The 15,072-nt window shown below is 40.7% G+C and overlaps 1 protein-coding gene across 1 annotated transcript in view; it reads right to left on the bottom strand.

The window, feature by feature from the left end:
* Positions 1–939: 939 nt before the first annotated feature.
* Positions 940–15,072, bottom strand: part of RSF1 (remodeling and spacing factor 1) — a 64,312-nt gene continuing 50,179 nt past the window's right edge. The window contains exons 10-16 of the mRNA XM_068424249.1: positions 14,511–14,565; positions 13,134–13,243; positions 9,837–9,904; positions 8,496–8,703; positions 6,587–6,810; positions 4,279–4,470; positions 940–1,807 (exon numbers count right to left, since the gene is read on the bottom strand). Of these exons, the coding sequence (XP_068280350.1) occupies positions 1,230–1,807; positions 4,279–4,470; positions 6,587–6,810; positions 8,496–8,703; positions 9,837–9,904; positions 13,134–13,243; positions 14,511–14,565 (1,435 nt within the window). The 3' untranslated portion in view covers positions 940–1,229. The remainder of the gene's footprint in view (positions 1,808–4,278; positions 4,471–6,586; positions 6,811–8,495; positions 8,704–9,836; positions 9,905–13,133; positions 13,244–14,510; positions 14,566–15,072) is intronic.

Here is a 15,072-nt window from a genome sequence, read left to right as displayed (position 1 = left end):
ATTAAAATGTATTTTAAGAAAATTCTAATGGCCGAAGGCCAACACTACATTCAAAACCTGCTAATACATCCAGGCAGATAAGTAAAATCAAAACAAAAACACACACAAACCCCAAACAGAAAACCTCCAAAAGGAAAACTGTTCCATTTGTTTACTTCAATTTGAAGTAGATATTAAGGACATGAATGGACCAGTCACGGTTTATTTGAAAAATCCCTCAATCCTCTGATGCACTGCCATTCTGTGGTCAATCCCGTTTTTGTACAAACATATTTCATTCAGAATAACTCCAACAGATGGTGAAACTCGAGGGGCCGGGCAGCTACCGCAGGGTTCTTTTGTCTGTAAAAAGTTTGCAGCACGTCAAGATGCCATCCAACTTACAGACTAACTTCACATCGATACGTCCTCCCACTAGACACCATGCATTGAAGACCATCTGATGAACCATGAGATAGCTTTATAAATTCATGGCTAGCGTGTTTTGACTGTCAAAAACTTCATTACAGTACACTTTACTGTACAAACACTTTAAAGGATGTTTATTAGGAAAGTCTGCAAGTCATAATGGATAGTAGAGTTCTTGTTTATGGTACCTTCTTGGCCTCTAATAATTCTGTTTGCCTCCAGTATTAAAATCAAACTGCTTCCATGAAGGTGATTACTAAAATGAGCTATGGTATGTTAACCTACAACTCACAAAATGCGACAGTACAGACATTAATTTTTTTTTAACTGTCTGTTAAGTTGTAATCTAAGTCGTGAACATTTAAATATAATATATATCTCATATGAAAAAGCTAAAGCACAAGTGCTTCTGCATCCCCCCCGCCCCACCCCTTGCGCCAAACCCACCCCAGTTCCGGTTTGGGCCCTGACCGATTTGGAATGCTTTCTTAGGCCACCCATTTCCACAAATTTGTACGCACTCAGGAAATATAAAGTCAAAAATATACAAATCTCTTGTTGTTATAAGGTTTTTGTGAGTGAAATTACCCAGGACCATGGACTTGGAAGGAGAAGGGGGGGGTAAGAGAGGGAATTTACAGCAATTCATCTTCAAAGTTCAAAACTGGTCACTTCACAGAAAGACTGCAGGACTGGTGAAATTCTTGCTTCTAAAAAGTGATACTGTAGTGGAGAATTTTCTAGGAAAAATAAAACAGCTTTTAATAACTGGCCCGCTGGTATGAGCTACCGTGGAATAAATTAGCACAAAAATGGAAGTCTTATAACTGTTCACTGTTACAGACGTAATCAACAAGGTCAGTCACTCTCAAAAGTTCGTCTTCATCTTCCTCAGGCCCTACTGCTTCCTGCCCGCTCCCCGTGCCGTTGGGCGCCAGGCTGGCGCCGGCTGTGCTGTCCTTGGGGGCCTGGGTCTTCTCGCTTGGCTTGCCAATCAAGTTCTCAATGGTTTTACCTGGGCTCTGTCCGTTGGTGGAAGGCAAGTCCACCAGGCTGTAGTCCAAAGGGCTCTCTACTTTTCCTACGTTATCAAAGTCATCTTCTTCATCGCTTTCTATCCGGTAGCAGTGCTTCTTGGTGTTGTCTTGAGGAGCTTGTGGTGCTGGCAGCTTATTTGCAGGAGCGGGGTTTTCTGCGTCATCGTTAGCGTTTTCGCAGTTGGCATCTTCGTCGTCTGTCTCGATTCGATTCAGCCGTTTGCGGACAGGCCTCCCTTCATCTTCCTCATCCTCTCCTTCTTCCTCAGAGTAGTCGTCTGTACTTCGCCGACGTTTCCGAATCAATCGCTTTGACTCCTTTGTGGATTCATCATCTTCAGAGTTCTTAGATGTGTAGCTCTCTGGAATAAGCAGCAGACTTAAAGCCATTAGCAAATCTGAGTGCAACAAAACAATTACACTTTATTTTTTATCTTTCACACCCATTAAAGAGCCAACTCTCTCTCAACACACACATTTCCGTCTCCGTCCGCAGGTTCCCCAACCACATCAAAACGCTTGCAATCTTTTTACATTTTAAATGAACTCCTCAAGTAGCAAAGACCAACAATTTGTTGATATTCTGTTTCCAATCTGAGGAATACCAGAGGCTTTGGAGGCAGGTGTGTTCCCCTCTACAAGTGAGAACTGCATGCCAGGAATAACGCAGGACCGTATCCCTAATCTCACAGCACCCAGAAACTGAAAGCCCAAATAATGGCTGCACTATCATAAAAAGAGATATATATATATATATATATATATACACACACCCACAACTGTACTATAGCCTCGCCATCCACGAATTATATACAACTTCTTCCGAAGCGTATGAACACTGCCTGTCACCTGAAGTTTGCTGCCCTAAAGGGAGGCCTTTTTTTATGGCAAACTGGAATATTGCCTACACACTGAGCCTTTCCACTGACCTTTGATGGCGTAGGTGAGAAAAGACGGAGAGTGAAAAATTAAATGGCAAACACCATTTGCTGTCTCCTTGTGATTTCCATTAGAAATGCATGTGAATTATCATTTTAAAGGGTGTTATTTAATGTAGCTTCAAGTTGATGGAGACTCTTGTCAGAATTCTGCATTTTCAACATTATTACATTTCCAGTAACGCTGTTACCTATTTTATATAACACACTGTGGGAACTGTGAGAGTACTGGAATGGTACTAAATGGTACCGATTTTAAGATGCAAAAAGTCAGTACCAAAAATACCTGAGGAAATGGGATTTCATGGAGAAAAGACAATCAAGCACTGTTTAAAGTCACAAGTGCAGGCAGCAAAAAACTCAGCCACCATACAGCAGATTGCTAGCAGAGAGCCTACACATCGTACTTCTGGGAACAGAGTGTATCAAAGTGTAAGATCAAGTTTTCGAGATACTATACGGCTGCATTACGTACTTGTTTCCCTGCATCTAAGAGGATCCTCTAACACTGTGTAAACTCAGGCCAGCACTTCCAAAACTTACCTACAAATCAGAGGTGCTCGGCCTGCCAAGCACAGCCGATTTCACAGAATCAATCAGGCTGGAAGAGACCTCTGGGATCATCGAGTCCAACCGTTGCCCTGACACCACCATGTCGACTAGACCATGGCACTAAGTGCCGTGTCCAGTCTTTTCTTAAACACCTCCAGAGATGGTGACTCCACCACCTCCCTGGGCAGCCCCTTCCAATGTCTAATAACCCTTTCTGAGAAGAAATGCTTCCTAATGTCCAACCTGAACCTCCCCTGGCAAAGCTTGAGGCTGTGTCCTCTTGTCCTATCGCTAGTTGCCTGGGAGAAGAGGCCCACTCCCACTTCACTACAACCTCCCTTCAGGTAGTTGGAGACTGCACTAAGGTCACCTCTGAGCCTCCTCTTCTCCAGGCTAAACAACCCCAGCTCCCTCAGCCGTTTCTCGGAGGTCAGACCCTCCAGACCCTTCACCAGCTTGGTCGCCCTCCTCTGGACTTGCTCCAACACCTCAACATCTTTCTTGAAGTGCGGGGCCCAGAACTGGACACAGTACTCAAGATGCGGCCTCACCAGTGCCGAGTACAGAAGGACAATCACTTCCCTAGACCGGCTGGCTACACTATTCCTAATAGAGGCCAGGATGCCATTGGCCTTCTTGGCCACCTGGGCACACTGCTGGCTCATGTTTAGCCAGCTGTCAATCAGCACCCCCAGGTCTCCTTCTGCCGGGCCGCTTTCTAACCACTCTTCCCCCAGCCTGGCATCCATTGCAACCCGTACCGCTCAGCGTCTCTGAAAGCCAGACCTGAGGTCTCATACGCTGGGTGCCCAGAATGCAAAGCACCCAGAGTCAGCGGCTGCTTTTGTAAAAGCTAATTTTACACCAAAATGCACCCCAGTCGCTCATGGCGTGACTGACGTTACTGAGAGCAGGCTTCCTCTGTACTGATCACAGCTCCTTCAAACGGGAGACTGAACGAGTCTTAACCACCAGCACAAATACAATCAGGGCACCAGAAGTAAGACCCTTTGTCTTATAACAGGGGATCTTTAAAGACTCGTGGGACAAAGCTTTGTGACCTCTTAACAGAAGAATGATGAAACAGTTACATTAGTGCTGATTTTGGAATCCCAGCACTCCGTGCCAGACACGGTAAATGAGGACCTGGATTAGGGACAATGATGACTTTGAGAAGTGACTGTAACAGCGCATCATAAAGTACCAGCGGACTGTTTCAGAAGGAAACAGTTTCTGAGAAACATGAAGGAAACTCTCCGAAATCTCTGAGTTATGTACAGTTTTCTCTTCGTGCTAATGCTGACATATACCAGCTCCTGCAAACGGTGGAGTGTTTATTTTACCTTCGCTATCTGAAGTGGAGAGCCTACGTTTATGAACTCTTCTTAACTCCTTCCCATATCGGACACTTTTCTGGGAGCCATCACTTTCTGAATCTTCCTTATAATTAACTTGTCGCTTCTGATTCCGCCTTGATCTTCTCCTCCTAGTTTCCAGGTAATCGTCATCACTATAATCTGTGTAGTCATCACTCTCTGTACAGAAGAGAACAATGATGTGCGTTATTCCATTAAAGGAAAATTGCACAATTTTTATAAGCTGTAGATTAGCACCAATAAAATCAAGCACTTTTCCAGCACAGGAGAGTCTCAACCATCATGCCTCATTACCCTGACCCGTTCCAGGCTTATGCGTCAGCTCCCCCATTCCTCATCAGCGTAGAATTGCTTCATTTTAAAATCTTCCCACAAACCTTCTTCCTGTCTCCCTCAAACTCCTCCAGAAGAAGGTTTCCTTCCAGTGTTTTTGTTCCCTCATCTCTACTGGTGCCAAAGATGCCTCCTCTACAATTCCTGACAGTTCAAACAGCCTTACTGAATTGCTTAATGAATGCATGTTACCACTGACACTGGAAAGTCCTTTCTGTGTTTAAAATTTAAATAAATTGTACTTGACTCGAACACTTTTAAGAACAGGTGGATGAAAAACCACTGTCAAGATGGAACTCCAGGTAAGATCTGAGTTATAGAATTTAAATTAACAACAAAAAATCAGTCTCACTCGATCATAAGTCTGCTTAAAACAGAAACTGCACAGAAGAAACTTACCATCATTGAGAGTTCTTCCTGCACCAGTCTACTGCAGCTAGTGCTTTAAGAATTAAATTTATTTACATCAGCTGAAAATAGCCTTGAATCAATTTTAGCTGCTTTTTCACTGAGCTGGGCCAGAACAACTATCCCAAGATACGTTTCTATGCATGTCACGTGCTGTTCCTAAGTTAGTGATTGACAGGAGTCACAGATCAAAGTGGCATCCTCTTTACTTCCTAAAATACTAGAGAAAGAATCAGAGCAAGTCAACAAGAACAACCACCTGCAGAAAGAAACTCCATCTCAGGATACTGAAAACAAAGCCAATCGCAGGGTACCTTATTTCCTTAGCTCAAAGTAGGCTTAAAGCAGGATCCTGAGGGACAATAACGGGGGTAAAAGAGAGAAACACACAGTTAAAACTGTACTCTTAGATATATATGGGATGATACTGGGAATCAGCTGATTTTATCATAGATGTGTGCCCACCAGGAAACAAATAGTTGCTCCTGTGCATTATAGAATAGAGGAGCAATCTCTTCAGACTTCTGCCAGTATCTTCATTGGTAACAGCTTATGATTAGTGCAAGGATGCATTCAGGACAGGGAGACAGCAACTATTTTAAGTGCAAATAGCTATCTTCATCCATCCATGCATCAACCCTCCTTTTGGAAACCAGTACTTCAAAGCAACTTACTCCAACATATTCATCATCTATATTCTAGACCTACAGATACAACACTGGAAAAGTAACACACGGTGCAATAAGTTCACACTCCAGTGTACTTAGTACCTTAAATTCACAATAAAGATAAGTAAAAATAAGTGCTTATATATATGGCCCTTTATAGGACAAGGTCTCAAATGAAGCAGAAACAAGGAGGACAGTCTTCAGAGAAAGAGATGCTAATCATGAAAAGGTTTAAGTATTGCATAGGTGCTATTCTCACACTTCAAACTGCAAACAGAAAATGAACTCGTTGAAGGACAAGTAAAGTGAATTATTAGGTTCTCCTGTGATGCAAGAGCCTTCAGTTACCAAAGATCAAAAAGGATAATCATAGGAGAGAGATTCAAGGTGTTACTGTTTGCTTTCAAGCCTGCCAGAGAACAGAATGCCGTGCAACTGAAGGAATTTCCTTCCATACAAAGTGAGGGAAAAATGTTTCTTTCAGCAGCTTTTTCAAAGGTACTTGGAAGGTCTTCAAGTAGCTATAAAGCAGCACATTTTTGCCTCCATCCTTTGCCTTCCCTGCAATCATGTTCCAAACAGGAAGATATAAAATAGCTGAAACTGTCCACCAAGGTGCCTTGTTGAATCGTAACATGAGCATTCATTTAAATACATATTTACTTAAAATGCCAAAAACCTTGTACTCAGTACTAGTTTCCTGCAGAATATTCACAGCAGAACAAGTAGCAAACTGCTTTACAGCAAAGATGACATCTGAATTGACCAACGCAACCAAACAAGTTAGTGTCAGTTGTGACAGGAGACTTCCACTCTTCCTCTCTCCTGCACAGACTGTTTAGTATATTTAAGTCTCTCATACTCACCAGATTCTCTGCTTGAATTGTCTTCAGAGTCTTCATCTTCATCATCTTCAGAATATTTTTTCTTGACTGTTTTCCTTCGTAACCGCCTGCTTTGCCTCATGGGCCTGGAGAGGTGTCGCCTGGATATGCGGGCACAGAACTCTGAATCACTGTCTTCGTTTGATGGTGGGTCATCTTCACTTTCATCCAGATTTTCCTCTGATATAACAAACTCGTCCTGAGATCTGTTCAAAGAGAGACCACAGACAACAGAGATAGATATAGGAAACAAAGGATCACAGAATCACAGAATCAGGTTGGAAGAGACCTCTGGAATCACTGAGCCCAACCGTTGCCCTGACACCACCCTGTCAACTAGACCATGGCACTTACACAAAAAAAACGCACAAATTTTATAGTAATAATGCAGAGCAAAGATCCAGAGAGAGCAAACTGCCACCACTGACATCAGGTTTCAGTTGTATACTTGGGATATAGCTTTACAGTGCATTACACAGGAGATCAGAACAGCAGGTGAATATAAACACTACAGGTGACATTTACACAGGACAGATTCTAGAGTGTTCAATATTTTACACCGCCGCGTAACATCTGCATAGCAGTAACTATGGGTGAGCATCACCTGTGGAAGGGAAAAACACACCCACCACATTCAGGCAGAGATGACCTCCACCTTACGAACCAAGCACTGTCCTACACCATTTCTGAGGATTAGAATATCGTGTCTTAACACAGAATTGTTGCTCTCATGCAAAACATGCATCTCAAACTTCTCAGCTTGTGACGCTCCCATCATTTCAAAAAGCCAATGGTTTTTTGAAAACCATCGAGCACTGAAGGTACACAGTCACTTGCATTTGGCCGCCAGCTGAATGTCAATTCCAGTGTAACATCCAGAAGGCATTCAGCAGAGGATGGAGTTGAAAATGCAGGAGCACACTTTAACAGATCAATGCACTATTAATTCTGTGAGGCTGCCACAAGCTACGCTCATTGATTGGAAATTTCCAGCACATTTAGCCACTGAAATGTCCTCAGCATGGTCACAGGTGAATACAAAGCTCAAAATGTGCATCTATGTTGTACAGATTATCCACACACTTAGTAAATTGTCTCAGTGGCTGGTGTAAAGCTTTAAATGTTGATGGTGAAGAGCCTAGACCTCATGCTCCATTATGTTTCTTCATTGATGCACAAAGGACGTCTAAAAGTAGTATAATTTTTTTTTTACGTTAGGAATTCCCCAGACTGAACGATGAGAAATTCCATGGAAAGAGTTTCAGTTAGCCAGAGCAATACTCATTTAGCATGTAAAGCTTCACATGACACAGATTTGTTTTCTATGGTATAAACCACTTCTTTGGCTGTTTTCAAACTCTATCTCCCTGAGAGCAGAAATCAAGAACTGATTTCAAAACCTGCACGTCAAGTTTTATGTACTCTAAATGGAGACATTTTACTCTTCCAATTTCTAAATGACAATCAGGCCCAATAAAAATCCCACAAAACAGGATGTATTTTCAAAAGGAAACAACCACCCTCATTTAAGCTACATCTTTGTTAAGGATTTCTGCTAGACAGTCACATCAGTTGGAGAACTGAGCCCGTCTGGCTCCTTCACTAACATAACCATGTACAGAACCCCACAGTGTAGCCTCAAACATACCAGTAACATTTCCAGAACATGTTTTGCTTAAAATACAAACCAGATGATTTCAGCACATGGATCTGGAGTGCAGTTTTTCCAGCACAATGGCCTTCCCCGAGGCCAGGAGGGCTCTTGCTGGCACTCTGCAGTGCTGTTCCAGCACTGGGCACGTGCTCCTAATGATCATTTCAGGGGCACTGCAGAGTCACAGAAGCCTGTAGCGGTCTGTGACTTGCGGTGGAAGTTAGATTGCAGACCTACCCATCACTGATCTTGAATTCATCCTCACTCTCTTCTTCATCCAGATTACTGTCACTATCCAAGTCATTCAGTCGCCGTCGTTTCTTGCGTCGTGCTGCAGCAGCCCTTTGTGGTCGCTTGTTTTCTTTCCTTTCTTCTTCTAGGATTGTGGAAATGTCTTTTCCACGGTGACCTGTGATATTAGACATGTCTTTGCCTCTGCCAATGCCTGAATTCAGTGATAGAAAGGGGAAAAAAGAGTAAGTTTATTTTTTGTTTAGCTTTACACATATCTTTCTTCCATGCCTCTAGCTTCAGTTCATTTTCTGTAAAGCAGAATGCTGTTTTGTCATGCAGGACTCTGCCTGGAGCCTTGTTCCTGGCACACACAGCCCTAGCTGCGGTCACTTGGAAACACTGAGGTCCATGCAGAAGACAGCAGGTAAGTGTCAGCATTCTGATACTCAACCCCAACCCACGTTACTACCAACACTAGTGCCTTTTGAGTAGGGCATATATCAGAAAATACATTTTCTTCATAATGCTGAATATCCTTCTTGGGAGATGAAGTGCTTAAGTTGTTGTTTGGCCAGGGAGTGGAGTTTCTGAAAAGGTGGGCTTACTGTTGAGACTTAGTTATGTTTATTATCTGGGTCCTGTGTTACACACCCCCAGACACACGATTTTCAGATTCCCTGTATACATCCACCGAGCTTCTGAAAACTGGTGTCTTTATGGAGATGCCACAGACCAAACCACTGAGGGATAACTTTTCATGGTGGTTTTCTCCAGCCAAGTCAAGGTGATGCAGAAGCACAAACCCATCCACATCTCTCAGATACTGTTGAAGATCTCTCTTTTGGTCCCCTATGTTGCCTTAACAGGCAAAGAACATAATTTCACTTTATTCATGTTCAACTGAGAAGTACTTATAGATCCAGATTAATATTTTTAAGATGACTTTGTAGACCCAGTCCTTAGGGGGTACAACTGCGGACCAATTTATGAGCCCAGTTTTTACAGGGGATAAATGTCAATAGCGCTAGCTGCCATTCCAATCTCAAATCTAAAACTCAGCAAATTAATTTTAAGAGTTTTCTTATCATGCTTATTCATTGCATTCATATATCAAAACACGTACAAGCTGGATTTAACTATCAAGCCCAAATACTTTTTGGCAGCCTGGGATGGCCATTCCCAAAGGAAATTATATAGTTTGATTCCAAAAATACAGCAGTAAAAACTGTAAACAATAAAGTTTAAGGGAGAGGATTATATTTGTTGCTTCTCATATAAAAAGAAATTTGTTCTCAATCTTCTTCTCATCATTGCAATGAAAAACAAATAACATCAGAAACATACCTCCTCCATCAGCCTCCTTGATATCATCTTCAATTGCCTCATCAATTGCCTCATCAAATTCATCAAACCTAAAAGTAACAGCTTTCATTTACCACTTTGAAGTGAACCCTAATTAAATTATATTATGAAAACATACCTCAAAATCTAAAACTGCTCCAAGAAATCACACTGCACAGACAATGGGCTGGGATATAATAAAATAACAAAGATAACGGGCCGGATTGATGATAAAATAGCCATTTTTAAAAGGCGTGTTTCTTATTTCTCCTTGCTAGCACATTATTTACCATTGCCTGGCTGTCTTACCATTGATTTATGTGAACAGAAAAACACTTTCATTTTACATGACATACCACTGAATTTCACAACGTATAATTTGAAAGTTCTTTAAGATGGTATCAGTGGCATTCTTCACACAAAATACGTGTCATTTTTTCAACACCTTTTATTAGATGACATACACACTACCAATCTGCAAAACAGACTTTCTGAAAAGCACCTATTAAAGTCAAAGTAAAATTACTCATCCTGTCTAAATTTTCCTTGAAAACCTATTTCAGATAGCTTCTTTCTCCTCTAAAGCTCACGGGAATTATACTTTATGGATCCACAACATCCTAAGCTGAACAGATAAAACACACTGTACACAGTTCTTTGTAGTTATATACCAATGAGCTGTAATGTAATGGTACATAACTAAAGAGGACAAACAAAAGCAAAATATTTGAGTACGTTTGTCCCGCAGCAGCTTCTATAAAACTGCATAAATATCTGCACGCCGAGTAACTCATTTAAAGGGGACAGCAAACAGGGGAAAAAGGATCCAGTCCTTTCACGTAGGTGACTTCAGTTTGTTTCTGCAGTTATGAATTCAAATCCCATAAAAAAAGATTGTTACCTGTATCGCTAAATAGATGCCTTGAGATACATGCAAAAGTAGAAATTTTATTAACTATACAGGAAAGACATTTTAATTAGATACAAGTTTTACTACTTATTATTTTTAAAAAATTATTTTTTTTGGTATTTTTTTCAATACAAACTAACAATTGGACAACACTTTCATCAAAGATTCAGTTTCTCAGTCCCAAAAGAAAGATTACAGTTATATTTATCTTGGTCCTCCATAGTAACCTCCAGCAGAACAAGAAAAGAATAGATCTAATATTACTGTGTATTCCAATAATAAGCATAAAACACTTTCTCCTTTCAAAAGGAGGTGATGGATTTCTGGTCTCTCTGTATTCCTTAAGAACAACTGCATGTCACGTTCAAGGCAGCTTTACACAACACGGAAGTAACTCTGAAATTATTCCATCAATAAGATTAGTTCCACATGACTCAAACACTATTTTCCCTCCTCATGGCTAAAAAAATCCTCCTCTTTAAAATATGAGAAATCCGTTAACGCTTTCAAATCACTGCTAACAAACAACTTGAGCTCCAACATGAGCTGACAGCTGCTCGTCCATTAGGTGGACATTTTTTCATACATAATTTCTTTTTCATTTTTTCCAAACAATTTCTTCTGCTGCTGCCTTATTCCTAGTGCACATTTCTGCTAACCTCTTCACGAGGGGACTCAACAGATGACTCGGGTGATACAAAGGGATTACATATCTTTAGAGAACCAGAATGCCACACAATACAGATTTGTCTGTAAGCAGAACAAGACGTTTAGCATTTATTTTCCCCCGCTGAAGGAGAGCATACACAATTCTCACTGACACTAGCAGGACACTTCACCACGGACATATAAATTTGAAGTGACACACTGACAGATATAATATTTTCACCACCTCAACGTTATGTGTATGATGGAGTCTGTAAGAAAGACTCATCATTTTTTATCAGAAGACTGATTTTTTTCACACCACCACTATATGAAACATTATTTCCAATAAAAATTATTGTCTTTGCACAACACGTGTCCTGCTGAAGTCGTGCCAGATACCCTACAAGCAAGGGTTTTTTTTTTCCTCCTGGTCAGATGCTGCCTGACCTGTCATGAACATAATAGCAAATCTATATCATCTTGCCTGTGGCATAATGTTCCTTACAGAAACACTTAATTTCCCAGAGCAGCAATGGCATTTTCGTTAGTGTGGCTTCTGCTCTTCATTTAAAAAGCTACTGAAAATGAACAGCTAAGCAAGGTCAGACTGAGTTTTCTGAACAGGCTGGAAAACTCAGCGTATACAAACGCCATGCCTCTTCTCAAGAGCAAAACCAGACCAACCAGTTTAATCATGGTTATTGTTGGAAGGTTTTAAAAGTTGTAATGTTCTAATTTTTGATGATAAAGGTCTACATGGAGCAAGTACAGGAAAGGTAATACTTTTTTTTTATATATATATTCCTAATGCAGCTGGGACAAAAAACCACAAACTCTCAGGCAACCACATTGTTCTCTAATCCCAAAAGGCAGCCTGCTTGCCTGGTGGACTGAAGAGGACACAGAGCATCTCAAGGTATTATTTAGAAAATAGTTTAGAAAACACCTTGGTAATACACTGACAACAAAAGATAATATTAAGATCATGCTGAATTTTGGAAACTTTAGTGACCTGTTCTACTTTCAGAATGCACAGAGTCTAAACATCTCGGAATTTTAATTTATTAATTGCATTTTTATAATCACAATTTCTCTGCAGACTTACAGACCATTTTTACACGTCCTCTATCATAACTGCATTTTAAGTTTCACGCCCTTTTCATGTAAAGGAGCAGTAAGGGGTCAAAAAGAGAGGGTGGAATTTAAGGCCCTTAGACGAAAGTATAAATCTGCCTTTCAAGAGAAAGAAGAGGTATGATTCACCTGCTCTAACTTACTCCAGAAACTGCAGTAAGATCAAAACCTTCTCCAGTATTCCTGAACAAAATACCACATACATTTTATTTTTTTTATCACAGAATCGTTTTGGTTGAAAAGGACCTTTAAGATCATCAAGTCCAACCGTTAACCCGGCACTGCCAAGCCCACCACTAAACCATGTCCCTCAGCACCACATCTACACGCCTTTTCAATCCCTCCAGGGATGGGGACTCCACCACTGGCCTGGGCAGCCTGTTCCAATGCTTGACAACTCTTTCTGCGAAGAAATGCATCATCTCTTCACTATACCCCCTCATGTGCTATTACAACCATCAAGCACAACCAGTATTCAGAGGAACAAAGACACTTTAGTTGGGCCTCTCTTTTAAATGTAAAAGTGTGCATGAGAAGTGGCGAGCTGCTTAAGAAAATGACAGGATGACTTTTCTTTGCTTTACAAGCTATTTAAACAAGCTGCCGACCTGTAGCTTATGCACTTGCGGGTTCTGGTAGACCTCCTTTCAAGCAGCTTTGATTTTGGCTTTTTGGAATCTTTCTTCTTTTCTTCCTGACCTTCAGGTATTTCTGGCTCCTGTTCACAGAAGACAGAAGTGTCAAAAAGCTTTATCTCCCCTCTCCCTCCACACTCATTATGTTTGAACTCATATGATACAGATACTTACACGATCTAGAAAGCTCGTATGCCCAACACCACATATTGGCTTCTAATATAATGACTTGCTACAGCAGAGTTCACATGAACACTTGTACATATTGCCCTTACTGGCTACATAATTTCACAAATACAGAGTTTAAGAGTATCATTGTGATTATACTACAACACTGAGATCATGCCTCAGGTGATACTCCCACGACTAGTAAATGCAGCAGCTGAACCAATTGTTGCTACCATCTCTACACAGGGACACCTTTACATGGTGCAGCTTCAATAAAATTCCGTACAGGTTCATTTTATGACATTGTTTCCAAGTTATTAATTTTAAAAAAAAAAAAAATATCTGCCCCCAGGCTGAATTTCTCAAATATTTGCTCCCAGCCAGAGACTCTTCTGCAAGTTTGTAAAAGCTGTTATCATTTTTCTGCTCTCCAGAGGCAGGGAGAAAGTTGGCTTTATTACAGTCAAGAGTGGAAAGTCGATGTTTAAAACAAACAAAAGTTTAATATTAAACTCTTATGCAAGGAACAGATTATAATTTCAGACAAAGGCATTTGGCTAAGACTTCAAAGGAATCACTTTAAAATGTAGTTAAGAAGTGAGAAGAGGCCGTTCTCAACATGAGCAAAAACGTTTTTCCTCTTCTGTAAAGGGAATCCGTATAAAAACATCTGTTAATAAAACACTAAATATTTATAGTTTTTAGCCACATGTGACTTCAATATACATTTGTTGGAGGCAAATTTAATACTTCTACTGGATACTACATATTCCCCCCCAACTCATAAGCCAAAAACATTTGTTGCCATCAGTTCCAAAGGAAAGCTATGACAATTAGCTCAGACCTAGATAACTACACAGCAGACACCAGAGTTAAACTGAATTGCTTCTTTATAACCTACAGAATGGTGAGAGTGCTCTGCTCAAAACCCAAGGGTAACAAGGAGAGGAAGGTGACTCTGCGACCCGTTGGCTCTAATAAACACTATAAAGCTCCCTTGGTTTCTCTTCTGAATTCAATCTCAGTCTAAAACGAAGGGTCTAGAATTATTTCTGACCCGCATATAGGTTGATATTTTTCTTTCCAAGACACTACTAGCACTTGTAACACACCACTGAGAAACTTCTTCCCCCAGACATTTGGAAAATAAAACAATAACACAACATAGACACAGTAACTTACCTGCGGTGGAATGATGTTCTCAATACTGATACCCACATACACCAATCGCTCTTTTCTTTAGGAGAGAAAAAAGAAAATAAGCTTACAGAAAGACTGCAGATATCTAAATAATGCTGTAATTAGCACTGTTTGAAGCTCTTACTATCACTAGGCAGAAGCATCTCAAGAGGATGCTTCAACTGAACACAGTTATTTTAGTTGGAATTATGTGCTAAATCTCACATGATTACATTTCCCTGCGTGCATAATGTAAGAGATTCCTAAAGAGTTCTGACAAACAACAGTACTTGAAGATTGCAAGGACCACAGCAATGATTGAATCGGGGTGTAAAAAGCAATTAAAAAACAACTGAAAAATAATAACGTTGTGATCAAGATTATGCTGTCAGATCCATAACTATCACCAACCTTGGAGGCGCTGAAAGATAAAATGGGAATTCAAAAATCACACTGAACTGAAAAAATTACGCAAAGATGGGATGCAATCCAAAAAGGACAAGTGCCAGAGTTTAGACCCAGGCAGGAACAATCAACTCTAGAAACACCAGGGAGTAAATAACTG

The sequence above is a fragment of the Nyctibius grandis genome, chromosome 2 (assembly GCF_013368605.1).
Source record: "Nyctibius grandis isolate bNycGra1 chromosome 2, bNycGra1.pri, whole genome shotgun sequence".
NCBI classification, from domain to species: domain Eukaryota; kingdom Metazoa; phylum Chordata; class Aves; order Nyctibiiformes; family Nyctibiidae; genus Nyctibius; species Nyctibius grandis.
Note: the sequence above shows the minus strand (reverse complement) of the source record. Positions and strands in the feature narration are given on the sequence as shown.